Below are 20,982 nucleotides of genomic sequence, written 5' to 3' on the forward strand. Positions count from 1 at the left end.
CCCGTACGTGAGATCCGTCCCGTTGTCGGCGTTCACGGCATTAGAAGACGATTTTAATTTTACTCCTGCTATCAAATTATCCAGCGCTAATTTTAATAAACTTGATATAATGGCAGTCGGAGCGATTTTTCTTCAGCAACTAAACAGCCTGACAAAGATTGATTTGAACAGGCTGGAGAAAAAACGCATTTTAAACCCGCCCCCCTCTCAAAGGCGCCAAAGTCGCGCACACGGCCAGTGGCAGAACTGCAGCGCCGATGAAGGTAAGTTTTGTAACATACCTAGTTTATGGTAGTGATAAATACAACAATAAAGAGAAAGATTAAAACAACAGCAGTATAGCGCAAAGACTGTCATGCAATCTGAAAAAAAATCTCTCAGCACATCTAAACAAACTTCTCAGCTCAGGGTGATATTCCACTCGGTTACTTCACTAATCTAAAATGAACATATTATCTGAAGGCCATGGTTGGCATGGACGTGTTGAGCCAAAGAGCCTGTTGCCGTGTTGCATAACTCTGGCTTGCTCACAAAGAATCTTTACAACGTTCACTGTGCTTTTATTTTAGGTGATAATTCTGTGTCTTGCTGGCTGAGTTAGTATAAATAATTATTTCAAATTATTAATTTAACATGGCAAGTATATATATTATATATGTTTCTATAACAGGTAGGATTCTATAGCAGGTAGCATGGTTTGGCAACAGGACAATGGGGGGGGGGGGGGGGGGGGGGGGGAGAAGTGCTTTGGCAACACCAATAATGTAATGTGTAAGAAGGAACTGCAGAAGGTACACAAAAATGCTGGAGAAACTCAGCGGGTGCAGCAGCATCTATGGAGCGAAGGAAATAGGCGACGTTTCGGGCCGAAACCCTTCTTCAGATCGACACAAAAAGCTGGAGTAACAGCAGGGCAGGCAGCATCTCTGGTGAGAAGAAATGGATGAAATTTCGGTTCGAGACCCTTCTTCAGATTGGTTAGGAATAAGGGAAACGAGAGATATAGACAGTGATGTGGAGAGATTAACAACAAAGATTGAAAGATTTGCAAAAAAGTAACATTGATAAAGGAAACAGGCCATTGTATGCTGTTTGTAGGGGGAAAATAAGAAACGACTTGGGTGGGGGAGGGATAGAGAGAGAGAGAATGCCAGGGATACCCGAAGTGAGAGAAATCAAAATCCACTGGGCTGTAAGCTGCCCAAGTGAAATATGAGATGCTGTTCCTCCAATTTGCGTTTAGCCTCACTCTGACAATGGAGGAGGCCGAGGACAGAAAGGTCATTATTGGAATGGGAAGGAGAATTTAAGTGTCCAGCAACCGGGAGATAATAATAATAATAATAATAATTTTATTTATAGAGCACTTTAAAAACAAACATAGTTGCAACAAAGTGCTGTACATCACTAATCATTGACAAAAAAGTTAATACACACCAATAATAACAGTTAAAAGATGGAGTAAGTAAAGATATTCAGAATAAAGAAATATTAAAAAACACTACAAGCAGGAGCAAAGTCTCATGCATGGTCAAAAGCCAGGGAGTATAAATGTGTTTTAATACTGGTAGATCAGGTAGGTGTTCCACAAAATGATCACCAAGTCTGAGTTTGGTCTTGCCAATGTATAAGAGTCCACATCTTGAACAACAGATACAGTAGATGAGGTTGGAGGAGGTGCAAGTGAACCCCTGCCTAACCTGAAAGGACTGTCGGGGTCCCTGGACAGAGTGGATGGAGGAGGTACGGGGACAGGTGTTGCATCTTCTGCGGTTGCAGGGGAAGGTACCTGGGGAGGGGGTGGTTTGGGTGGGAAAGGATGAGTCAACCAGGGAGTTGCGGAGGGAACGGTCTCTGCGTAAGGCGGAAAGGGGTGGAGATGGGAGAACGTGGCTAGTGGTGGGATCCCGTTGGAGGTGGCGGAAGATTTGGAGGATTATATGCTGTATGCGACGGCTGATGGGGTAGAAGGTGAGGACTAGGGGGTACTCTGTCTCTGTTGTGCTTTGGGGGAGAGGGAGCAAGGGATATCGCTTTAAACTGCGGAACATGACAACCAGGAAGCGGGAGAATGGAAGGTAGACAAAAGTGCTGGAGAAACTCAGTGGGTGCAGCAGCATCTATAGAGCGAAGGAAATAGGCAACGTTTCGGCCCGAGCATTTTGGGACAATAGAGGAACCAACGCATTCAGAACTATGTGCAATACATGTCCAAGTGCAATTTCTGTCTTATCAAACTAATATCATACCTGAACAGTTCTTTGTGCTGTGCAAAATTGAGTAATACTAGAAATCACAGGTCCACGTGGTGACAAATTACAGATACCATCTATTGCTAATTCTGTCTAGTAATAACACACATTCTGAATAGACATGTTACACAATCCCATGAAAAGAAATAGAAAATGGCACACAAAGGCCCTGACCTGTTGAATCTGTATTATCCACAACTTTAAATGGGCAAATAATTTGGGTCTGCATCAATTACACGTTTTACTTATTGTGGAGACTGGGCCCGAACCGTTGGCTATATTCTTCGCTCCATATATGCCGCTGCACCCGCTGAGTTTCTCCAACACTTTTGTCTACCTTCGATTTTGCAGCATCTGCAGTTCCTTCTTCAACAGCGGGAGAATGGAAACAGGTGGTGGAACTACAACTCCCATGATGCTCAGGCTCACCCTCCGCCCACTTCCGGCTGCTGGCGCAGGCGCGTTGGGGGAGCGAACCGGAGCCAATGGGGGAGGGTGTTGGTGGGAGGTCGGGCGGGTGGCGGGTGTGGCGAATGGGCGGGGGGGTTGCTGGCGGTGACGTTGGGCGATCCATGCATGCGCGGTTGTCGCACACGCTGAGCCGGTGCCTGACGTCAGGGGCGGGGGAGCGGGGCCGGAGCTGGAGCCGGAGCGAGGGGGGAGAAGCGGCCAAGCCGGGGCGAGGGGGCCCACTCTGCTGCGGCACGCTCGGTGGCGGTCTGTGTGTGTGTGAGTGATTGTGTGTGAGGGGAGCCAGTCTCTCACTCCCCGTCTCTCTCTCTCTCTCTCCCCGCTGGAGCAGCCGCACCACCTGAATAAAATGGCGGACGACCCGACTGCAGCCGACAGGAACGTGGAGATCTGGAAGATCAAGAAACTCATCAAAAGCCTGGAGGCCGCCAGAGGGTGAGCGCACCCTCGCCGAGCCGCACTGTGGTGGTGGGGTGGGGGGGACAGGGACAGGCAGGCAGCCCCGGCCCCAGCCACCCGCGCCGTCCCCCCTGCCCTCCGCAAAGCTGGGACGTGGGGCAAGGAGGCGGGAAGGGTGGAGGGAGGGAGGAGGGATGGATGGTCACCATTGCAACCAGTTGTTTTAAAATGGGTCTGAGTGAGAGCTGCTACCTTGCGCCAACTTCATTCGGGACCTAGTCACCTTTGTTCCTATCTACTTGTCGAAACATATGTTGCCAGCCTTCAACGTACTGCTCGTGTTTCGAAACTATCGAAATGCAGGCATTGCACGTTACTGGTTGCACGTTTTTTTTAATACACACACACACTTAAATCTTGCTCGAGCTGAGAAAATGTCAAATGAAGACGATTGAGTACGCAGAACAAATACATCGTGAAAGATTTGTGCTTTGTAGAATGGATAAACCGAAAATATGGGTGTAGTTTCCATTAGCTACCTTTGGTATTCAAAGGGTGAGGTCTCAGCCCTCGACCTGTTCTTTTTGAAGGAAATGATCGGGACCACTTGCTGATCACGAATAGCTCGTGTACCCCAGTGACTCCCCACGTTTTACACAGTTGTGGTTATCAAGCCTGAAGAAATGGTATCATATTGTGTGGTGGGGCGGTATGAGACATTACAACTTTGGGAAACTAATGGAGTTTACAATATATGCTGTGATGTGACATTGTTCATAACTTATTAATCTATAAGTAATAACACTTTTAATTATTTAAAGGAATTGGACAACCCATCTGGGGAAATGCAGGCAGCGCACACTCCTGCCAGATTGGAAGAGTTTGTGTTGACTCTTGTAAGACAATATTTGTTGTGTTGTATTTCATGAAACTGTCAAAGGAGTAAGGCAGAGAGATCAGAAAGTCCAGATTTACAATTGTTAGCCCTGATACTATTGAAGTTGACATGTGTATTACACAAAACTGGGGAGTATTGTAAATATTGGTTGGGTGAAATGTCCTGTACATTGCTTACTGCCGTAATTTAATTTGGCTAATCATTGAGTTGCTGAGTGTAGGTGCTGGTGTTAACTTACTTTTTTAGTGTGCATTGAATAAGTAAAACGTGTAATTGATGCAGACGTAAATTATTTCCCCATTTAAAGTTGTGGATAACACAGATTCAGCAGGTCAGGGCCTTTGTGTGCCATTTTCTATTTCTTTTCATGGGATTGTGTAACATGCCTATTCAGAATGTGTGTTATTACTAGACAGAATTAGCAATAGATGGTATCTGTAATTTGTTACCACGTGGACCTGTGACTTCTAGTATGACTCAATTTTGCACAGCACAAAGAACTATTCAGGTGTGACACTAGTTTGATAAGACAGAAATTGCACTTTGACATGTATTGCACATAGTTCTGAATGCTTTGGTTCCTCTATTGTCCCAAAATGCTGAGCAGAGGATGAATTTATCACTTGGACAGTTGTTGGTGATGGAAATCCAAGGTACATGGAAAAGGAAGTCAACATTTCAGGAGAGCCAAGTTCTTGGAACATTCTAGGGTTAAAGATGATTATACTGATGGCAGAAGAAGACCATGGAACATTTAGGGGATGAGGAAGCAGATTTTTGAATTGCGACTAAGCTTAAATTTCATTTAATGCTTCACCAAAGGAAGATTTGAGTCAGCAAAGCCCTGGGTTTGTAGCAGTGGTAATGTAGTTGATCCAAAGCTGATACCTCAAATTTAGAAATACCAAGAGAAGTCCTTGTTCGCTCAAGCCATACTCTTTGATTTAATTGATCTTAATCTACACTTTGATTTATTAATTAACATGAATGCTTTTATTACTCTTCTATTCGGATCAGATTGTTGTGGTTTTCCTTGCAGAATTCAACCATTATGGTTTAAATTGAATATTGAGTCCTATAGGATATGTCATGATTACCTGGTGTTCTTTGCATTTTCGAGATGAAGGGCACATGCCTTTTGGCAACTACTTAGTTAACCATGAAACTTACTTTACCCTGTCTATTACATAGCCATCATTTCTAAAAGGACAGAACTCTAGTTTTTTGTCCGTCCACAATTGCTGACACAAAGTAAATTGGGTGAGGACGAGGAATTGAACTGTGAAGTATGGCTATTGTTTTTGTTTCTTGTGAAACCATTTGGAAATTTTACATGCATGGTTGGAGGCATTGGGCTTGTGTTTAGGTTGAGGAATTTTAGCAAAAGGAATGTACATTGCTATATCTTATTCAGTTACTGTAATTTTCCTGTGATAAAATGCTGCTCCAAGCAAAAGCAGATTATTTATTCCACATGCAATTTTCTGCCACTGAATTCTGAGCAGTCCAGCAAAGGGTTCTCATTATTTTTCACTAGCTTGTTAGTTGCCAAAATGCTTTTGGTGAAATTGTTCATTATTGCTTTGATAATTGTCACTTCAAAGTTAATCAGAATACTCTGTAGCCAAAACAGTAAAGTACAAACTGAATCAGGACCTGCTAATGATGATTTTGTTTAAAAATCCTGTTCCCATCTGTGAAGATATTCAAACTTCGATGGCATAGTCAGAAAAGTGACAAGACAGATCAATGTTGGTGAGAGGAGTGAATTGTTAGGATAAACTTAAAAATATATATTTGGGCTCTGCTGCTTTGGATGGAAGGTGACCTTGCGTCCGGTTTACAACACAAACAAGCCTTTCAACCCAGCTGCTCTATGCTAGTGTTTATAAACCACACAAACATCATACTGCTATGATTAACTCTTACCCATGCATTGTGCCCTGTAGCCTGGAAATGCCTCTGGACCACCTCTGGTGTTTCAGTGACAATTTTTGCAAGCGCTCTGAAAAATGTTATGACCTGAAATACCGTGGAAAATGGTAAATTATGAATGTTTAATTCAAACTAAACTTGGGATTTTCTTTGGGTTTTGTTTTTTTAACTCCCATCTATCAAGATTCAGAGACAAACTGTTTTGCATGTTATCCAGGTAATAAGCATCCATATATACATGATTACAATCAAAACCATACACAAGCACAAGTAGTGCAAAGAGAAAGGAGACACTGCAGAATATAGTATTTCAGGAAACTGCTAATTAAATAAGTGCATGGTTTGCAATGAGATCATTTTGGGGGGTTGAGAAATTCAGCCCTTTGCTTCAGAGAACTTTGTTGAATACCGATAACTGCAATGTCCTTGAATGTGGTGGTGTTTTCAAACTTTTGTATCTTCTGTCTAATGTGAGAGGGAATGACTGGGGTATGAGTGGTCCTTGATCAAGTTGGCTGCTTTCTGGAGGGAGTATCAGTTGTAGGGATGGGCTGGTGAGGGGAGGGGAGGGGGTGGGAGCGGTTGGTTTGTGCACTGTGCATAGTATAGTATAGTTTTATAGTATAATGTAGTATAGTATAGCATGTCCAGAACACTGCAATTTCTTGCCGTCTTGGGCAGAACAGGATTTTTTCTATAGTGCATCTATAGAAATTGTTTAAGAAGGAACTGCAGGTGCTGGAAAATCGAAGGTTGACAAAAATGCCGGCGAAACTCAGCGGGTGAGGCAGCATCGATGGAGTGAAGGAAGTAGGCGGGTGGGGAGGGGGATGGAAGAAGAAAGCAAGAGGCGGAGACAGTGGGCTGTGGGAGAGCTGGGGAGGGGAAAGAAGGAGAAAGCAGGGACTACCTGAAATTGGAGAAGTCAAAATTCAAACCGCTCGGGTGTAAGCTACCCAAGCGAAATATGAGGTGCTGTTCCTCCAATTTACGGTGGTCCTCACTCTGGCAATGGAGGAGGCCCAGGACAGAAGGGTCGGATTCGGAATGGGAGGGGGAGTTGAAGTGCTGAGCCACCGGGAGATCAGGTTGTTTTTTGCAAACCGAATGGAGGTGTTGGGCGAAGCAATTGCCAAACCTATGCTTGGTCTCACCGTTGCAGAGCAGCTGACACCTAGAGCAGCGAAATGGACCTATAGAAATTGTTTAGTCACTTGGGACATGCTGAATTTCCTTAGCCTTCGGACGCAGAGGCTTTGGTATGTTTTCTTAGCCATGGCATCTATGCATTTGGACCAGGGTATATTGTCCTGAAGTTCTTGACCGCTCCACTCCAGGTACAGACTGGGGTATGTACACCAGCCTGCTTCCTGAAATTGATGATGAGCTTCGTCATTGTGTTGACATTGGGAGAGATGGTTGTTTTGACACTGTCACAAAGCTTTCTTGTTTCTCTCTCTCCTTGTACACCTTTGTCATTCAGAACATGGTGTTTGGAGAAGTAAAGCAAAACTTATATTGTGAAGTTAAATGGATGCAATGAACTGGATCGGATAATGAGAAAAATATTTGGAATTGCCAAATTAACAATAGTGCCAGCCTGAATCATAAAATTGGACAGCAGGGCTTCCCTAGCCCTGCTTGAGATGCTGAGAATTGTCTGAGTGATGTTTTGAGCATTTACTCTCCAATGCTGTGAGAGCCTTGACTGGCCTGTTCGTCATTCTTGCCTCAATGTTTTCCAGATTATAACTACTACACAATTTTGTTAAAGGAACTTTTTCCTTGTAAAGCAGTCTCCCAATATGTCCCTGCCCTTAAAATATTCACTGAGGAGAACAACTTCTCATTACTCCATATCATAACTTTTTAGACCTCGAACTACTGTAGCTTTTAGCTTTTTCTTTAAAATAACCACTAACTTTGTAGCCAAAATTCGTATCCATGGAACAATTATTATAAATGGTTTTGTTTACAGTCAAGGGCCACATAAATAAATATTCTGTAGCTTCCTGTTACTGAAGAAACAATCTCAGCGTGTCATTGACTAATTCTCCTGACCCCATTGTATTCTTGTGCTTATTTCCTGTACTATTTTGAGTGTCTTCACATTGCTTCTTTGTGATAACTGGAATTGTGCTTGCTTATTGTTATGTTATAATAGCATTCGAAGCAGGTTAAAAGCATAATTGCTCAGAGGAGAGGATTGCTTAATCAACAGAGGCTGATCAGATTGAGTCTATTCTTTAGAATTTTAAAGCATGTGGGATATAATTGAAACGCCCACTCCTGGAGGCGCTTGGTAAAATAAATGTTGAAATGTTTTTAATGCTGAGAGGGCCTGGGATGAGGGAATGTTCATTTCCAAAGCAGGTATATGGATTTTCTTCTTCAGAAAATACTGGATCTTTGGAATTCTCTATCCCAGAATTGTGGAGACGACATCATTAAAGCAGTTATAGTGGAAGTAGATCCATTTGTGGGTTTTTGGGATTAGCATAATTTCAAACTGAGATATTTTACATTTTCTCACATTAGCCACTACTCACTTAACTGGTTAGAAATGGGCTCTTTGTATCCTTTGCAAACCCACCTATCCTATTTAAAAATAAATTGGATAGTTATATGGACGGGAAAGGAATGGAGGGTTATGGTCTGAGCGCAGGTATATGGGACTAGGGGAGAATACGTGTTCGGCACGGACTAGAAGGGTCGAGATGGCCTGTTTCCGTGCTGTAATTGTTATATGGTTATATGGTTATCTTGGTGTCATCAGCATATTTTGCTGCAGGGTGCACCGTCTCTTCATTCAACAATAATTTATCCAACTATCTAGAATATAGAACAGTACAGCACACTGCGTTTGCTGACTATGATGCTAATTTAAACCACATCTGCTTGCACATAATCTATATCCCCCTATCCTCTGTCTCTGTCTAAATCCCTCAAACATCACTATTGTATCTGTTTCCGTCACCTCCCCACATTCTAATCGCTGACCACTCTCTAAAACAAACTTTGACCTGTAGATCTACGCCTCTCAGAGCTTTATATACTTTCAGGTTGCCCTAACACTCCAGAGAAAACAGTTCATGTTTGTTCAACCTCTCCTTATAACTAATACTCTCTAATCTAGGCAACCTCTTCTGCACCCTCTCCAAAGACTCCACATCCTTCCTGTAATGCGGCAAACTGCACACCTGACTGCAAACTTGGCCTAACATTGTTTTATTCGGCTGCATTGTGACTTCCTGATTTTTTTACTCGAAGGTAAGCATGCCTTACATCACCTTTGGCTTATTTATGTTGCAAATCTCATTGCCTTAGTTTTTTACTTTTGCCTAGACTGAGTAAAGGGCTTTGTGATTTGCAGGAAGAAATAAATGGTGCTTCCAGCATTCATGGCAAGACATTGTTTTTGGCTTGCACGGCTGGATTGGTGCAGTTGGATCTATACATATAAGACCTCTAGTTTTAACAACTCCCACAAATCGGTTCGACTGGACTATTTTCTTGGCAACTTTTTTAAACTGTAGATTTACATTTTTCAACTCAATTTACCATTCCATACTCACCACACCAGAAGACAAGGAAGAGCGGAGGATCAGGAATAGTTTAGTTTTAGATTAGAGATACAGCGCGGAAACAGGCCCTTTGGTCCATCGAGTCCACGCCGACCAGCAATCCCTGCAAGTTAACACTGTCCTACACACACTAGGGACAATTTACACATACACCAAGCCAATTAACCTACAAACCTGTATGTTTTTGGAGTGTGGGAGGAAACCGAATATCTTGGAGAAAACCTATGTGGTCACGGTGAGAACGTACAAACTCCGTACAGACAGCACCCAGTGTTAGGATTGAACCCGGGTCTCCTGCGCAGTAAGGCAGCAACTCTACTGCTGCGCTACTGTGCCCCCATAGTCATGAGATAAAGTTGTGAATGCATGTGAAATTTTTTTTTTATGTTTTAGTGTAACTGCTTCTGCAACCCTGGAGAAAATGCATTTGCTGCTTTACTTTCATTGAAATTTCCTTTCAATGTGTACTTTTAAACCATGTAAGAAAATCCTGCTTGTGGCTAGGTGTATGTCCACATGGCATTGTAATTAAGTCAATGATCCCCTCTCCTTTTTAACATACTTGATTTTGTTTGGTTTCTTTATATTTGGAGTACACTTTATTGAATAAAGTCACAAAATTAGTTGGGCCTTTCGTTTGTCTTGCTCAGTGGTAATTGAGGTTCAATGAGGAATATTTCTCTCAGCTTTTGTGTAGTGACTGCTGTTAATGTCTTTTGCTAATGGATGTCAGCACACTATTTGATCCCAACCAAGATGTTTATTTAAACTTTCCGTGTTGGGTTTTCTAGTAATGTCATGTGAAGTAGTGAACTGAAGAGTTGTTATAAACATAACTTCCAGAGGAACGCTCTTCATGGATTGAATTGTGATGTTACTAAGTAGACGCCCATGTATATAAAATATTTGTTTCCATGATATTTATGTGAGAAATAAATGGGTGAAATGGTATGTTTTGACTGGAAATTCTAAAATATGTAGTGGGACATTGCATTCAGAAATTATATTGCTGCATAGTCATATTTTTTGCAATGAGGTAACCGACTGAACGCCTATTATTCTGCTTGGCCGGCTTTCGTTGATGGATTAATATTTCTTGTTGTCTATATCAACATTTCTCGTTTGTGGTTTGCTGACTTTCCTTGAGAAGATATCCATACTCAGAATGTAACTATGAATGGTGTGGTACAGGCAAACATACAATGCTGATGAAATAACATCTTTGACTTTTAAGTCCATATGAACATAATATTACTGGGAGTTGGCCATTGAATACCATGTGCCTGCTCTGCCATTCAATAAGATCGATTCTTTAACTTAGCAACACCTGTCGGCTCTGATTCCATAATTCTTTCATTCTGTTAACGTGAAAATCTAGCAGTTCCATCTTGATATTCAGCAAGTGACCCACTGCAACCTTCTGGTCAACAATCTCTAAACTAAAATAAATTCCAAAGATTTACTGGCCTCCTGGATGAAGAAAATTATTGTTGCCTCAATTATGAACGGTCTTTTCTCCAATAATAGGCAAGTTACATTATGGAGAGGCCTAAGAGCTTTGCATAAATTGCATTAAATCAAATAGAATATATGATGGAGTTAAAATTTCAATTGGGAGAGAAGTACTGTACATCGGTTAAATTGTTATACTCTAATCCAACAGCTAGAATATTAACAAACCAAATGTTATCAACTAAATTTAACCTCTCTAGAGGTTGTAGACAAGGATGTTCACTGTCCCCACTATTATTTGCTCTTGCAATCGAACCCCTAGCAGAAAGCGTTAGAACCCATACAGGAATATACGGATATAACACTAGAGAAACAAGGAATAAAATGTCCTTATATGCAGATGATGTACTAATATATATTACAAAGTTAGAAACTAGTATTCCAAATCTGTTAAATTTAATAACTCAATTTGGTCAGTTCTTAGGATATAGAATTAATTGGAATAAAAGTGAAATCATGCCAATAACAAAACTCAATCTACATACATTACAACAATCCCCTTTTAAAATAGTTAAAGATAAATTTAAATACTTAGGAATCTATGTAACTAAGATATATACCTCTTTATTTAAACTAAATTTTCCACCCTTACTGAATAAACTACACAAGAATATTCAATACTGGAAAACACTTCCCATTTCAATGCTTGGTAGAATTAATGCTATAAAAATGATCATCTTACCGCAACTACTGTACCTATTTCAATTAATCCTGATATATATCCCAAAAACTTTTTTCATAAAAGTCGGCTCTATTGTTACAAGTTTTATCTGGGATTATAAGAATCATAGAATAAGTAAAAAACATTTATGTAAGTCAAAGATAAATGGAGGTCTGGCTTTGCCAAATTTCTTGTTTTATTTTTGGGCAGTCCATATTAAAAACATGAATTTCTGGCTGGAAGAAATGGATCAACAACCAGATTGGTTAAGGATGGAAAAGGAAGACTGTTTACCTTTTGAAATTGGACCGATCATATTTGCTACCACAAAACTGCACAAAAAAACCTATAGGGAAAACCCCATAATACATAGTGGAATACGAATTTGGAAACAATTTAAAAAAGTTTTAAAATTGAATAATATACCACTATGCCTTCCCATTGTAAATAATCCCTTATTCAAACCATCCTTTTTGGATAAGGGTTTCACACAATGGAAAAATTATGGAATTAAAAAGATTGGTCATCTTTATGGGAAAGGCACTTCTTTCATTTCAGGAGTTACAACAGAATCGTGGACTGCACTCAAATAATTTCTTCAGATATCTACAAATTAGAGATTATGTTAAATCTAACACACAAGTCTACAGGACTAGGGAACCAGAAATCCTTAATGAATGTTTGAACAAGCATCCTAACACTGAAAAATTAATAGCTTATATTTATAACACCCTCCTAAACAACGAGGTACCACCGACGGAACCATATAGACACACATGGGAAAATGAATTAGGTCATCCTATAACGAAAGATTTGTGGGACGAAAGTTTACAACATATACATCAATGTTCGTTAAATGCCAGACATGCTTTAATACAATTTAAAGTCTTACATAGATTACACTACTCTAAAATAAAACTAAATAGAATCTTCCCACAAATCTCTCCTATTGTGATAAATGTCTACATCTAGATGCTAATTTAACACATACGTTTGCAAATTGTATAAAAATTAAAAATTTCTGGACTGATATTTTTGAAATAATTTCAGAAGTTATTAATACAAAACTGGATCCAAACTCAAAATTGATAATACAGGTGCACAACCTTTTATCCGAAGATCCAAATAACGAAAACCTCCGAATAGCGGCCATTTTTTCGGTCCTTGAAGAAAGGTCCTTGAAAACGTTCACCGAGGGCGGCCCGCAGAGGTGACAGCGGAACCTCCGGTCGGTCCTCGAAGAAAGGGGAACTAAATCCCCATTCATAAAAGAGAAGGTGAGGGTATATTGCGCGGGAGGGTTAATAATTGACAATATGCTGCTGCCTGCCCGCTGAGTTAAAAAGTTCCCACGGTAGACTCACGATACACAGTGTTTCGTGAGTCTTGCGTGGGAACTTTTTAACTCAGCGGGGCAGGCAGCAGCAGATTGTCGCTCGCTTCAGTTTCACCCCACCTACACCCCTCTGCTTCCCGGCCATGTGTGTGTCCCCTTCCCTCCCCTCTGCACCGGCGCGGGGGCTTTGCACTGTCTTCATGTCGGCGAAAACAGCAGGTCAGTGCCAGTCACCGGAGACGTCAGGACCAACGGGACACCGACCCCCAGGCCCACTGCAAGCACAGAGATCCCAGAGACCCACAGTCAGCAGCAGCCCAGCCCCGTTCCAACTCCAGAGGAATACTGCAAACTGGCCGGAGACGTCAGGACCACCAGAAGCCGTTCCCCGAGCTGTGCCCCCTCATCAGGACACCGAACCCCAGGCCCACTGCAAGCACGGAGATCCCAGAGACCCACAGCCCAGCCCAGCCCCGCTCCAACTACACAGGAACCTGGGTTGCGGATGACGGGGCGCAGCTCGGGGCGTCGTAGGGGCCCATCGGGGAGCGGGTTCCTGTTGGTCTTGACGTCTCCGGCCACCTGCCATCCTCCGGGAACTGTACCGCCCTTGCAGGAGAGGGGTTGTTTGTTGTTGCAGAGGGAGGGGGCAAGGGCGGTACAGTTTCCAGTCTCAGCTCCAGTCCAGGGGGGTGGCCGGAGACGTCAGGACCAACGGGACACCGACCCCCAGGCCCACTGCAAGCACGGAGATCCCAGAGACCCACAGCCAGCAGCAACTCCAGCCCCGCTCCAACTCCAGAGGAACACGTAGGGGCAGAAGCTGATGGTGTGCAAGGTACGTCTTGTTCTTGGGGTGGCGGATGAGGGGGCGCAGCTCGGGCTGTGGGCAAACTGCCACTTGTCGCCGTAGCGGCCCATCGGGGAGCGGCATCCTCTGGAGGGGGAGGGGGGTATTGTGCTGTTTGATCGCCCCCTGCTATCCATGGGACAGGGAGACACAGCGGCTTTTTAGACTGGTGGGCAATCACTTCCAAAGTTCTGCCCACACAGTCAGTATACCTCTCCTACACTGCATTTCATACAAACATTTATTCTGCAAGAAAAAACTACATTGAAGACTCAAACTCGCGACCGAGTTTACTGCCGGGATCAAGGCGCAAACTCGCGACCTTGCGGATATGAGCCGAGCACTCTACCACTGAGCCAGCCATTAAAATCTACGCTAAAAAAAAATCCATTCCGAAGACCGACAAATTCCGAATTACGAAAAGTGTCTGGTCCCAAGGCTTTCGGATAAAAGGTTGTGCACCTGTACTTGGAATATCAGAGCAAAGTTTAACACTCACAACAAGCCAAAGAAATTTCCTCGACTACAGTATAATAACTGGGAAAAAATTAATATTAAAATTTTGGAAAGGCCCTACGACCCCCACAATTAAAATGTGGGTTGTGGAAATGTCGGAGACCCTATATCTAGAAAGAATTAGACTTGTCTTAATGGACAAACAAGAACTTTTTGATAAAATATGGGCTCCATTCATTAATTATCTGACGGGATAGATTGGCCCAGCACGAAAACCCAACTGAACCTTGAACTCAGGATTAGATGAAAAGTCATACTTTATAATCTACGAACCTATCTCCAATGACGTATTATAAGTAATCCATTCCACCTTTTTTGTTTTTTTTGATATTTGTAACTCTTTTTACTCTCTTTCTCTCTTTTTCTATATAAAAAAAACACTAGAAGTAGAAGTAATCGACAATTGAAAATTTTAATAATGTACGACTGATGTATATGAAAAGTTTTTTTACTATAATATGTAACTATACTTTATAATATGTCTACTTCTAATAAAAATATAAAAAATTAAAAAAAGTATCTATGATGGAGTTAAGGCAATATATGTTTATTACCTAATCCCAGCATGGTTTACCTTTAAGAAAACAGTAGTTTTGCGTTGGTTTTGTGGACTTCAAAAGTTGGCTTCACACTTGTGGGATAGTATCAAGGATCATGTGCCATAAATCATTAAGAAAACGTGCTTTCCTAGGATTCCTAGTTTTATTACTGCATTATCATTTTACTTATTTCAGATTGATCTTATTTCTCAATTTGAAGAAAAATAACCCGAGTACCGTTGAATCTCCTGACACAGGGAATATTTTGTGTAAATCCAGCTGTTATATGACGGTAGCAATATAAACAGGAATATTCAAAACCGTTGTTTTGCTTTTTATCTTCGTTCATCTGAGTAGGAATCTTAAAGTTGCATTTTCTCTCAAATTTGGATGATTCCAGTCAGTTACTGTTTGGGCTCAGAAAGTAGAGTTGCTAGCTTTTAGTGGGCCAAGTTAACACGCTTTTTGTCCACCAAAATTTTATGCTGTGTTTTCATAATTTTTCTTTTCAGCTTTCCCTGCCCTGAACCAGTAATTATATGATTAAATTGAGAGAATTTATAGCCTTATTGCGCAGTTTTATAGTTATAAAACTACTGGGGGTTTTTTAAAGTCCTTTTTGTAGTCTACTCATCCCACTACTCTATCTCGTGTCTGGTGACCCAGCTGTTGGTATTGATATTGGGAGATTTGGTAGTCCTTGTTGAAGTATTGTATTTCTGGTCACCACATTTCTGGGAGGCTTTGGAGAGGGTGCAAAAGAGATTTACACAAGTTCTGTCTGCATTAGCGGGTATTCGCTATATGGAGAGGTTGGTTTGTTTTCTCTGGAATGCTGGAGGCTGCAGGGAGACCTGAGAGCAGTGTATACAATGGAGGAACATTGATAGGGTAGATGGTCAGAACAATATCCCCAGTATGGAAATGTCCAAAATGAGAGGGCATAGCTGTATGATGAGACAGGCAAAGTTCAAAGGAGATGTGTGCGTCATTTTTTTTTTTAACACAAATGGTGGTAAGTGCCCGGAAAGCTGGTGATGGCAGCATATAAAATAAGTTTTAAATTTGCTAACAAAATGAATCCTTTTAGTCCATCCTTTTGTCCAAGTAGTTTCAGTTGCTCAAACGGAATCAGCAAGATTTTTTTATCATGTGGTTGTTATTTGATGTGTACATTAAAAGTTTCTGGGGTGATAATTAGTGGTATCGAATAGTTTTTTGCGATTTGGATATCGACAACTTTACACACAAAAAAAGTCAGATTTGTATTTGAACCGGTGACTTATTCTGGACCGCCGTGCTGTTGTCAGGTTATTTATGCTTGCCCATATCGAGTACGCTTGCTGTTTCATGGTATTATAGGAATTTAATCAGATTTTTTCAATTATAGGGATCTCAGTAGGAGTCCAAGCTGGATCATCCATGGTGTTGGTGTGAGGTTGAGTTTAAGTTCGATTCCAGAAAATTGCTAGCCAAATCTTTTAAGCCGTTGGAACTGCCAATTTATGATTTAGATGGTAAACCCAACAGCTTTACTGGTCTTTGATTTGGACATGGAAGGTGCAGTGTTAGTATTCCTGAAAAACATCAAGGGAATTGTCTTGGCCAGTATTTGTAACTCAACTGACATGCAACATATCTGATCATCGTCACGCTGCACATTTACCCCCATGATCTTGTGTTTGCCATTCTATTTTTTTCAATGCCACACTTGGGTTCAATCAGGCAGGCTTCTAAGGGAAGCACGGTGATATGGCCAGTAGATCTGCTGCCTCACAGCAGCAGGTTAAGTGACGTGGTTCAATCCTGACCTTCAGTGCTGTCAGGAGCTTGCATGTTTAGTTTATTTAGTTTGGAGATAGGGTGGAAACCGGCCCCCCTGCTCACTGAGTCTGTAGAAGGTCAGTCTGAAGAAGGTTTCGGCCCTATTTCCTTCGCTCCATAGATGCTGCTGCACCCGCTGAGTTTCTCCAGCACTTTTGTGTACCTTCGGTTTTCCAGCATCTGCAGTTCCTTCTTAAACATCACTGAGTCTGTCCCTGTTGCAATCAGGGTGAGCAAGGTCAGAGCTTTGGTGTACCGAGGAGACACGTGTGAGGGCCTCATCTTTGATGGAAGCGGGGGGGGGACCCCCGCTCCCTAAAGAATGAGGACATCTCGGATGTCCTGGTATGGAACATCTCATTTTGGGTGCACATGCGGCGTAGACGGAGTAATTGGGAGTAGGGGATAGAGGAAGCTGGGTGGTGGGAAGAAGTGTAGTCGAGATAGTTGTGGAAGTCAGTGGGTTTGTAATAGGTGCCAGTCTACCTCCTGTGATGGAGACAGTGAGATCAATTAAGGGGGAGGGAGGTGTCAGGGATGTTCCAAGTCAATTTGAGTGCAGGATCGAAATTGGTGGTGAAGTTAACTCGTGTGTACTCAGGGGTCCCAAAAGATCCCATGCTACTATTTCAAAGGTGAGCAGAGTTACTTCTGTCATTAAATAATAAGCATCTTACTTAACAATGGAACAGTTTAAAAAATATCTAGCATGAAAAATAGGTTCTCTATACTTATCGAATCACCAGTGCCCCTCAGACTATTGCCGAAAATCAAATGCGTGTTCTGCATGTTCACATTGTTTACTATACAGTTTTGATCTCCACCTCATGGGGGAAAAAATGCCTTTCATTCATATAATACCTCACACAGGCTTAAGCAAGTTACAAAGCATTTTGATCAACAAAGTACTTGGAGTGTAGTTGCTGCTGCAATGTTAGAAACATGGCCAGTGGCACAGAGCAAGCTTCTACAATGCTGATGAAACTGTTTCACTTGTTTTGTTTGGAAATGAATGTTGATGATGTGGGGGAGAACTCTGTTACATTTCAACCTAGTGCCACGGGGTCGTATCAATCAGCTTGTGACGGCTAGGTGGAGCTTTGGTTCATTCTCTCATTTAGAAGGTACTTCAAAGATTGCAAAGGAATGATTGTTTCAAGATACTGCATTAGGATGAGATATGGGCACAAAGGGTTAGATGATTGCTGTTGCGGGTCCTGGATTGGACGAGAAAGCTTGTTTTTGAACGTGATGTTAGTTGTCAATGATTTAAAGATGGCAATGTCTATTGTGTGGACTGATTTGTTAGAAACCCACAAATATTATGAGAAATGGTGGAATGCATCAAGTGACATGAATCAAATGAAAATAATTGCTCTTTGGCTCTTACAACAGATTTTCTAGGGGCTAAATTAGTGGAACTGTTTTGAATTCCCTTCCATTTGAACCGTTGTTTGCCTTATTCACATCACTCCAGTCCTCAAACAACTTCACTGGCTTCCCATCTCCCACCGGATCAACTACAAAATCCTGATCCTCACCTACAAAGCCCTCCACCATCTGCCCCCCCCCCCCCCATATCTCACTGACCTCCTCTCCCCCTACCAACCCTCACGGTCCCTCAGATCCACATCAGCCGGTCTCCTCTCCATCCACAAGTCCAATCTCCGCAGTTTTGGGGACAGAGCCTTCTCCAGGGCAGCTCCCAGGCTCTGGAACTCCCTCCCCCAACTGATCCGCAATTCCGTGTCCCTCACCATCTTCCAGTCCCGCCTCAAGACCCATCTCTTCACCTCTGCCTATCCTTAGCCCCACGTCCCCCTCCCTTTTCATCTGTGCATTAATTGCCTCATATTGTGTTTTGTATTGAATTCTGTCTTTACTTTGTGTACTAGTCATGTCTCTACTATTTATTTCATTCCCCTTACATGTTTTTCCTCTACCTGCTAAATTTTTGTAAGGTGTCCTTGAGACTCTTGAAAGGCGCCCATAAATAAAATGTATTATTATTATTATTATTATTTAACGGGCTACAATAGTGGGATATCGCCATAAAACTTGCTTCCATTCCTGTGATTCCATACCGTTTTAATGTCCTTGTAAAATGGCCTTATCTGACCAGCTGAGATATTTGCATTATATAAATCGCAGTCAATTAGAACACCAGCCATGCTGTTGAAACTGATCTTTGCAGATTGGTACGCAAGATTTTGATGCCTGATGGCCCTTTTAAATAGTGAAGGCAGCTGGATAGGATAGGAAATCACCTGACCTGATGAAGTTGAAACAAGGAATCTGCAGCTCTCATGAAATCATTTTTTAAAAAAGTTTAAGTCTTTTGAACTGGTGGAGAGTACAAAGCAAATTTCAGTTTTCCCCCCCTCTAATGAGCAGGAATCAACTACTACAGTGCAAACAGATGTGTCCTTTGCTTAAAAAACAGCTTGAGAGCTGGTGGTGAAGGCTGCATACATTGGGAACTAGCATTGGAAAATTAAACACAAAATCTAATTGCACATTTTAAGAATTAGGAATAAGAATGACTTCATCCCAAACACTCATGGTGTATTTAGTTCATCATAGTGCTTCATTGTTCATACTATGTTCATCATTCAAGATATTAAATTAAGTGCTTAAGTTATTGGTCATATTTCAGTGGTACTGACTTTATTTTGTTTCCTTAGGAATGGCACTAGTATGATTTCACTCATCATTCCTCCCAAAGACCAGATCTCACGAGTAGCAAAAATGTTGGCGGATGAATTTGGCACTGCCTCAAACATCAAATCGCGAGTGAATCGTCTATCTGTGCTAGGGGCCATTACATCTGTGCAGCAGCGTCTTAAACTATACAACAAAGGTCAGTCTTTATACATGAAACTATCCTTTGGGTTGCTTTGGTCTAGTTTATTATTGTCATGTGTACTGAGGTACAGTGAAAAGCTTTGTTGCATGCTATCCAGTCCAAGAAAAGGGCCCTCTGCTTCCTTCCACTAAGCCAATTATCTATCCATTTGGCTAGCTCCCCCTGGAGCCCATGCAATCTAAAGCTCAGGTCCCACTTTCACAACCTAAATCTCGACCTCTGACTACATTAAACGACCTAAAAAAAAAATCACAGTCGCGGTAACCTACGACCTTCTACGACTGTGTACGACCTCCTTCGACTATGTTGAAGACTGGTTTCGACCATGTACGTTTTACTGCTGTTTGCAGTAGCCCTTTTGCTTCAGCATCCTTTAAATAAAAAAGGGGGAAGAGCGAGGGTAAAGAGGAAGCACAAGAAGAGGTCTCAATGGGTGAATGGAGATGATGTGATGGACTGTCCCAGTACACCAGATGACTGGAAGAGAGTGGCGCTGGGCTTTGACAAAAGATGGAACTTGAAGCACACATGTGGGGCAGTGGATGGCAAGCATGCCATTCTTGTCCCTGTCACTGTACCCCCCATTTTCCTTTTCGTACAGGATGGCATTCTGCTGGAACCATTCCTCAAGGTCCCCCTCCTGCTGCCTGGTGAAGGTGTAGGGCATAACCTTCCTCCAGCCCTCCCTCACCACCAATGGGGCATCTGCCTCTGATGCTGTGTCAGATACAGGAGAAAGGGCTGCTTTGCTGCCTTCAAATGAGGCAGTGAAGGATGGGGTGGTGGTGGGGACATATACTACCACCCTGGTCTCCAGGGGTCTCTCATGCAGGGCTACCTCCTCCTGCACTATCACCTCCTGCCACTCCTCCTCTTGGGTGGGCAACACCCGCATGGCCGTTTTTTTTAGGGTTGTGCCCTCTCCCTGTGCTGCTGCCTTTTTGGTGCCATCTCTAAAACATGTCTCCTCTCCAAAAAAACTCTCCAGCTATGAATGAACATGCCTTGGAGTGACAGAGGTGATGTTCTGTTGTTTAAATAACCTTTTTTTTCTACTGATCTTTTTTTCACCCCGGAACTATTACTTCTTTCTTACAGTTTGGCTTTCTTCCCAACCAATTGTTCAAGCGCAACATGCGCCTTAATTTAGTTCAACAAAGAAACTGACAAGTTACTAAAGACTGCCTCTGACCACCTTACGATTAAGCGTCACGACCTACTACGACCTACCTAAGAGTAAAAAGTATCTTTTTTTTTTTCCATGCCGACCATTTTTTTACTCGTGGACATTTATTATCAGGCTAGAAAAAACGGCGGGACCTACTTGATGCCACGAGTA

At 42.2% G+C, this 20,982-nt stretch overlaps 1 protein-coding gene across 3 annotated transcripts in view; it reads left to right on the forward strand.

Annotated features, from left to right (window-relative positions):
• The first annotated feature begins 2,809 nt into the window (after positions 1-2,809).
• Positions 2,810-20,982, forward strand: part of etf1 (eukaryotic translation termination factor 1) — a 49,552-nt gene continuing 31,379 nt past the window's right edge. Inside the window, exons 1-2 of one of the 3 annotated variants that reach the window (XM_033030001.1) lie at positions 2,810-3,158; positions 19,462-19,637. In XM_033030001.1, the coding sequence (XP_032885892.1) occupies positions 3,073-3,158; positions 19,462-19,637 (262 nt within the window). In that variant the 5' untranslated portion in view covers positions 2,810-3,072. Of the gene's footprint in view, positions 3,159-9,122; positions 9,226-19,461; positions 19,638-20,982 lie in introns of those variants that run through there. The other 2 variants (XM_033030002.1, XM_033030003.1) reach the window with 2 other exon arrangements.

The sequence above is a fragment of the Amblyraja radiata genome, chromosome 11 (genome assembly GCF_010909765.2).
Source record: "Amblyraja radiata isolate CabotCenter1 chromosome 11, sAmbRad1.1.pri, whole genome shotgun sequence".
In the NCBI taxonomy this organism is placed as follows: domain Eukaryota; kingdom Metazoa; phylum Chordata; class Chondrichthyes; order Rajiformes; family Rajidae; genus Amblyraja; species Amblyraja radiata.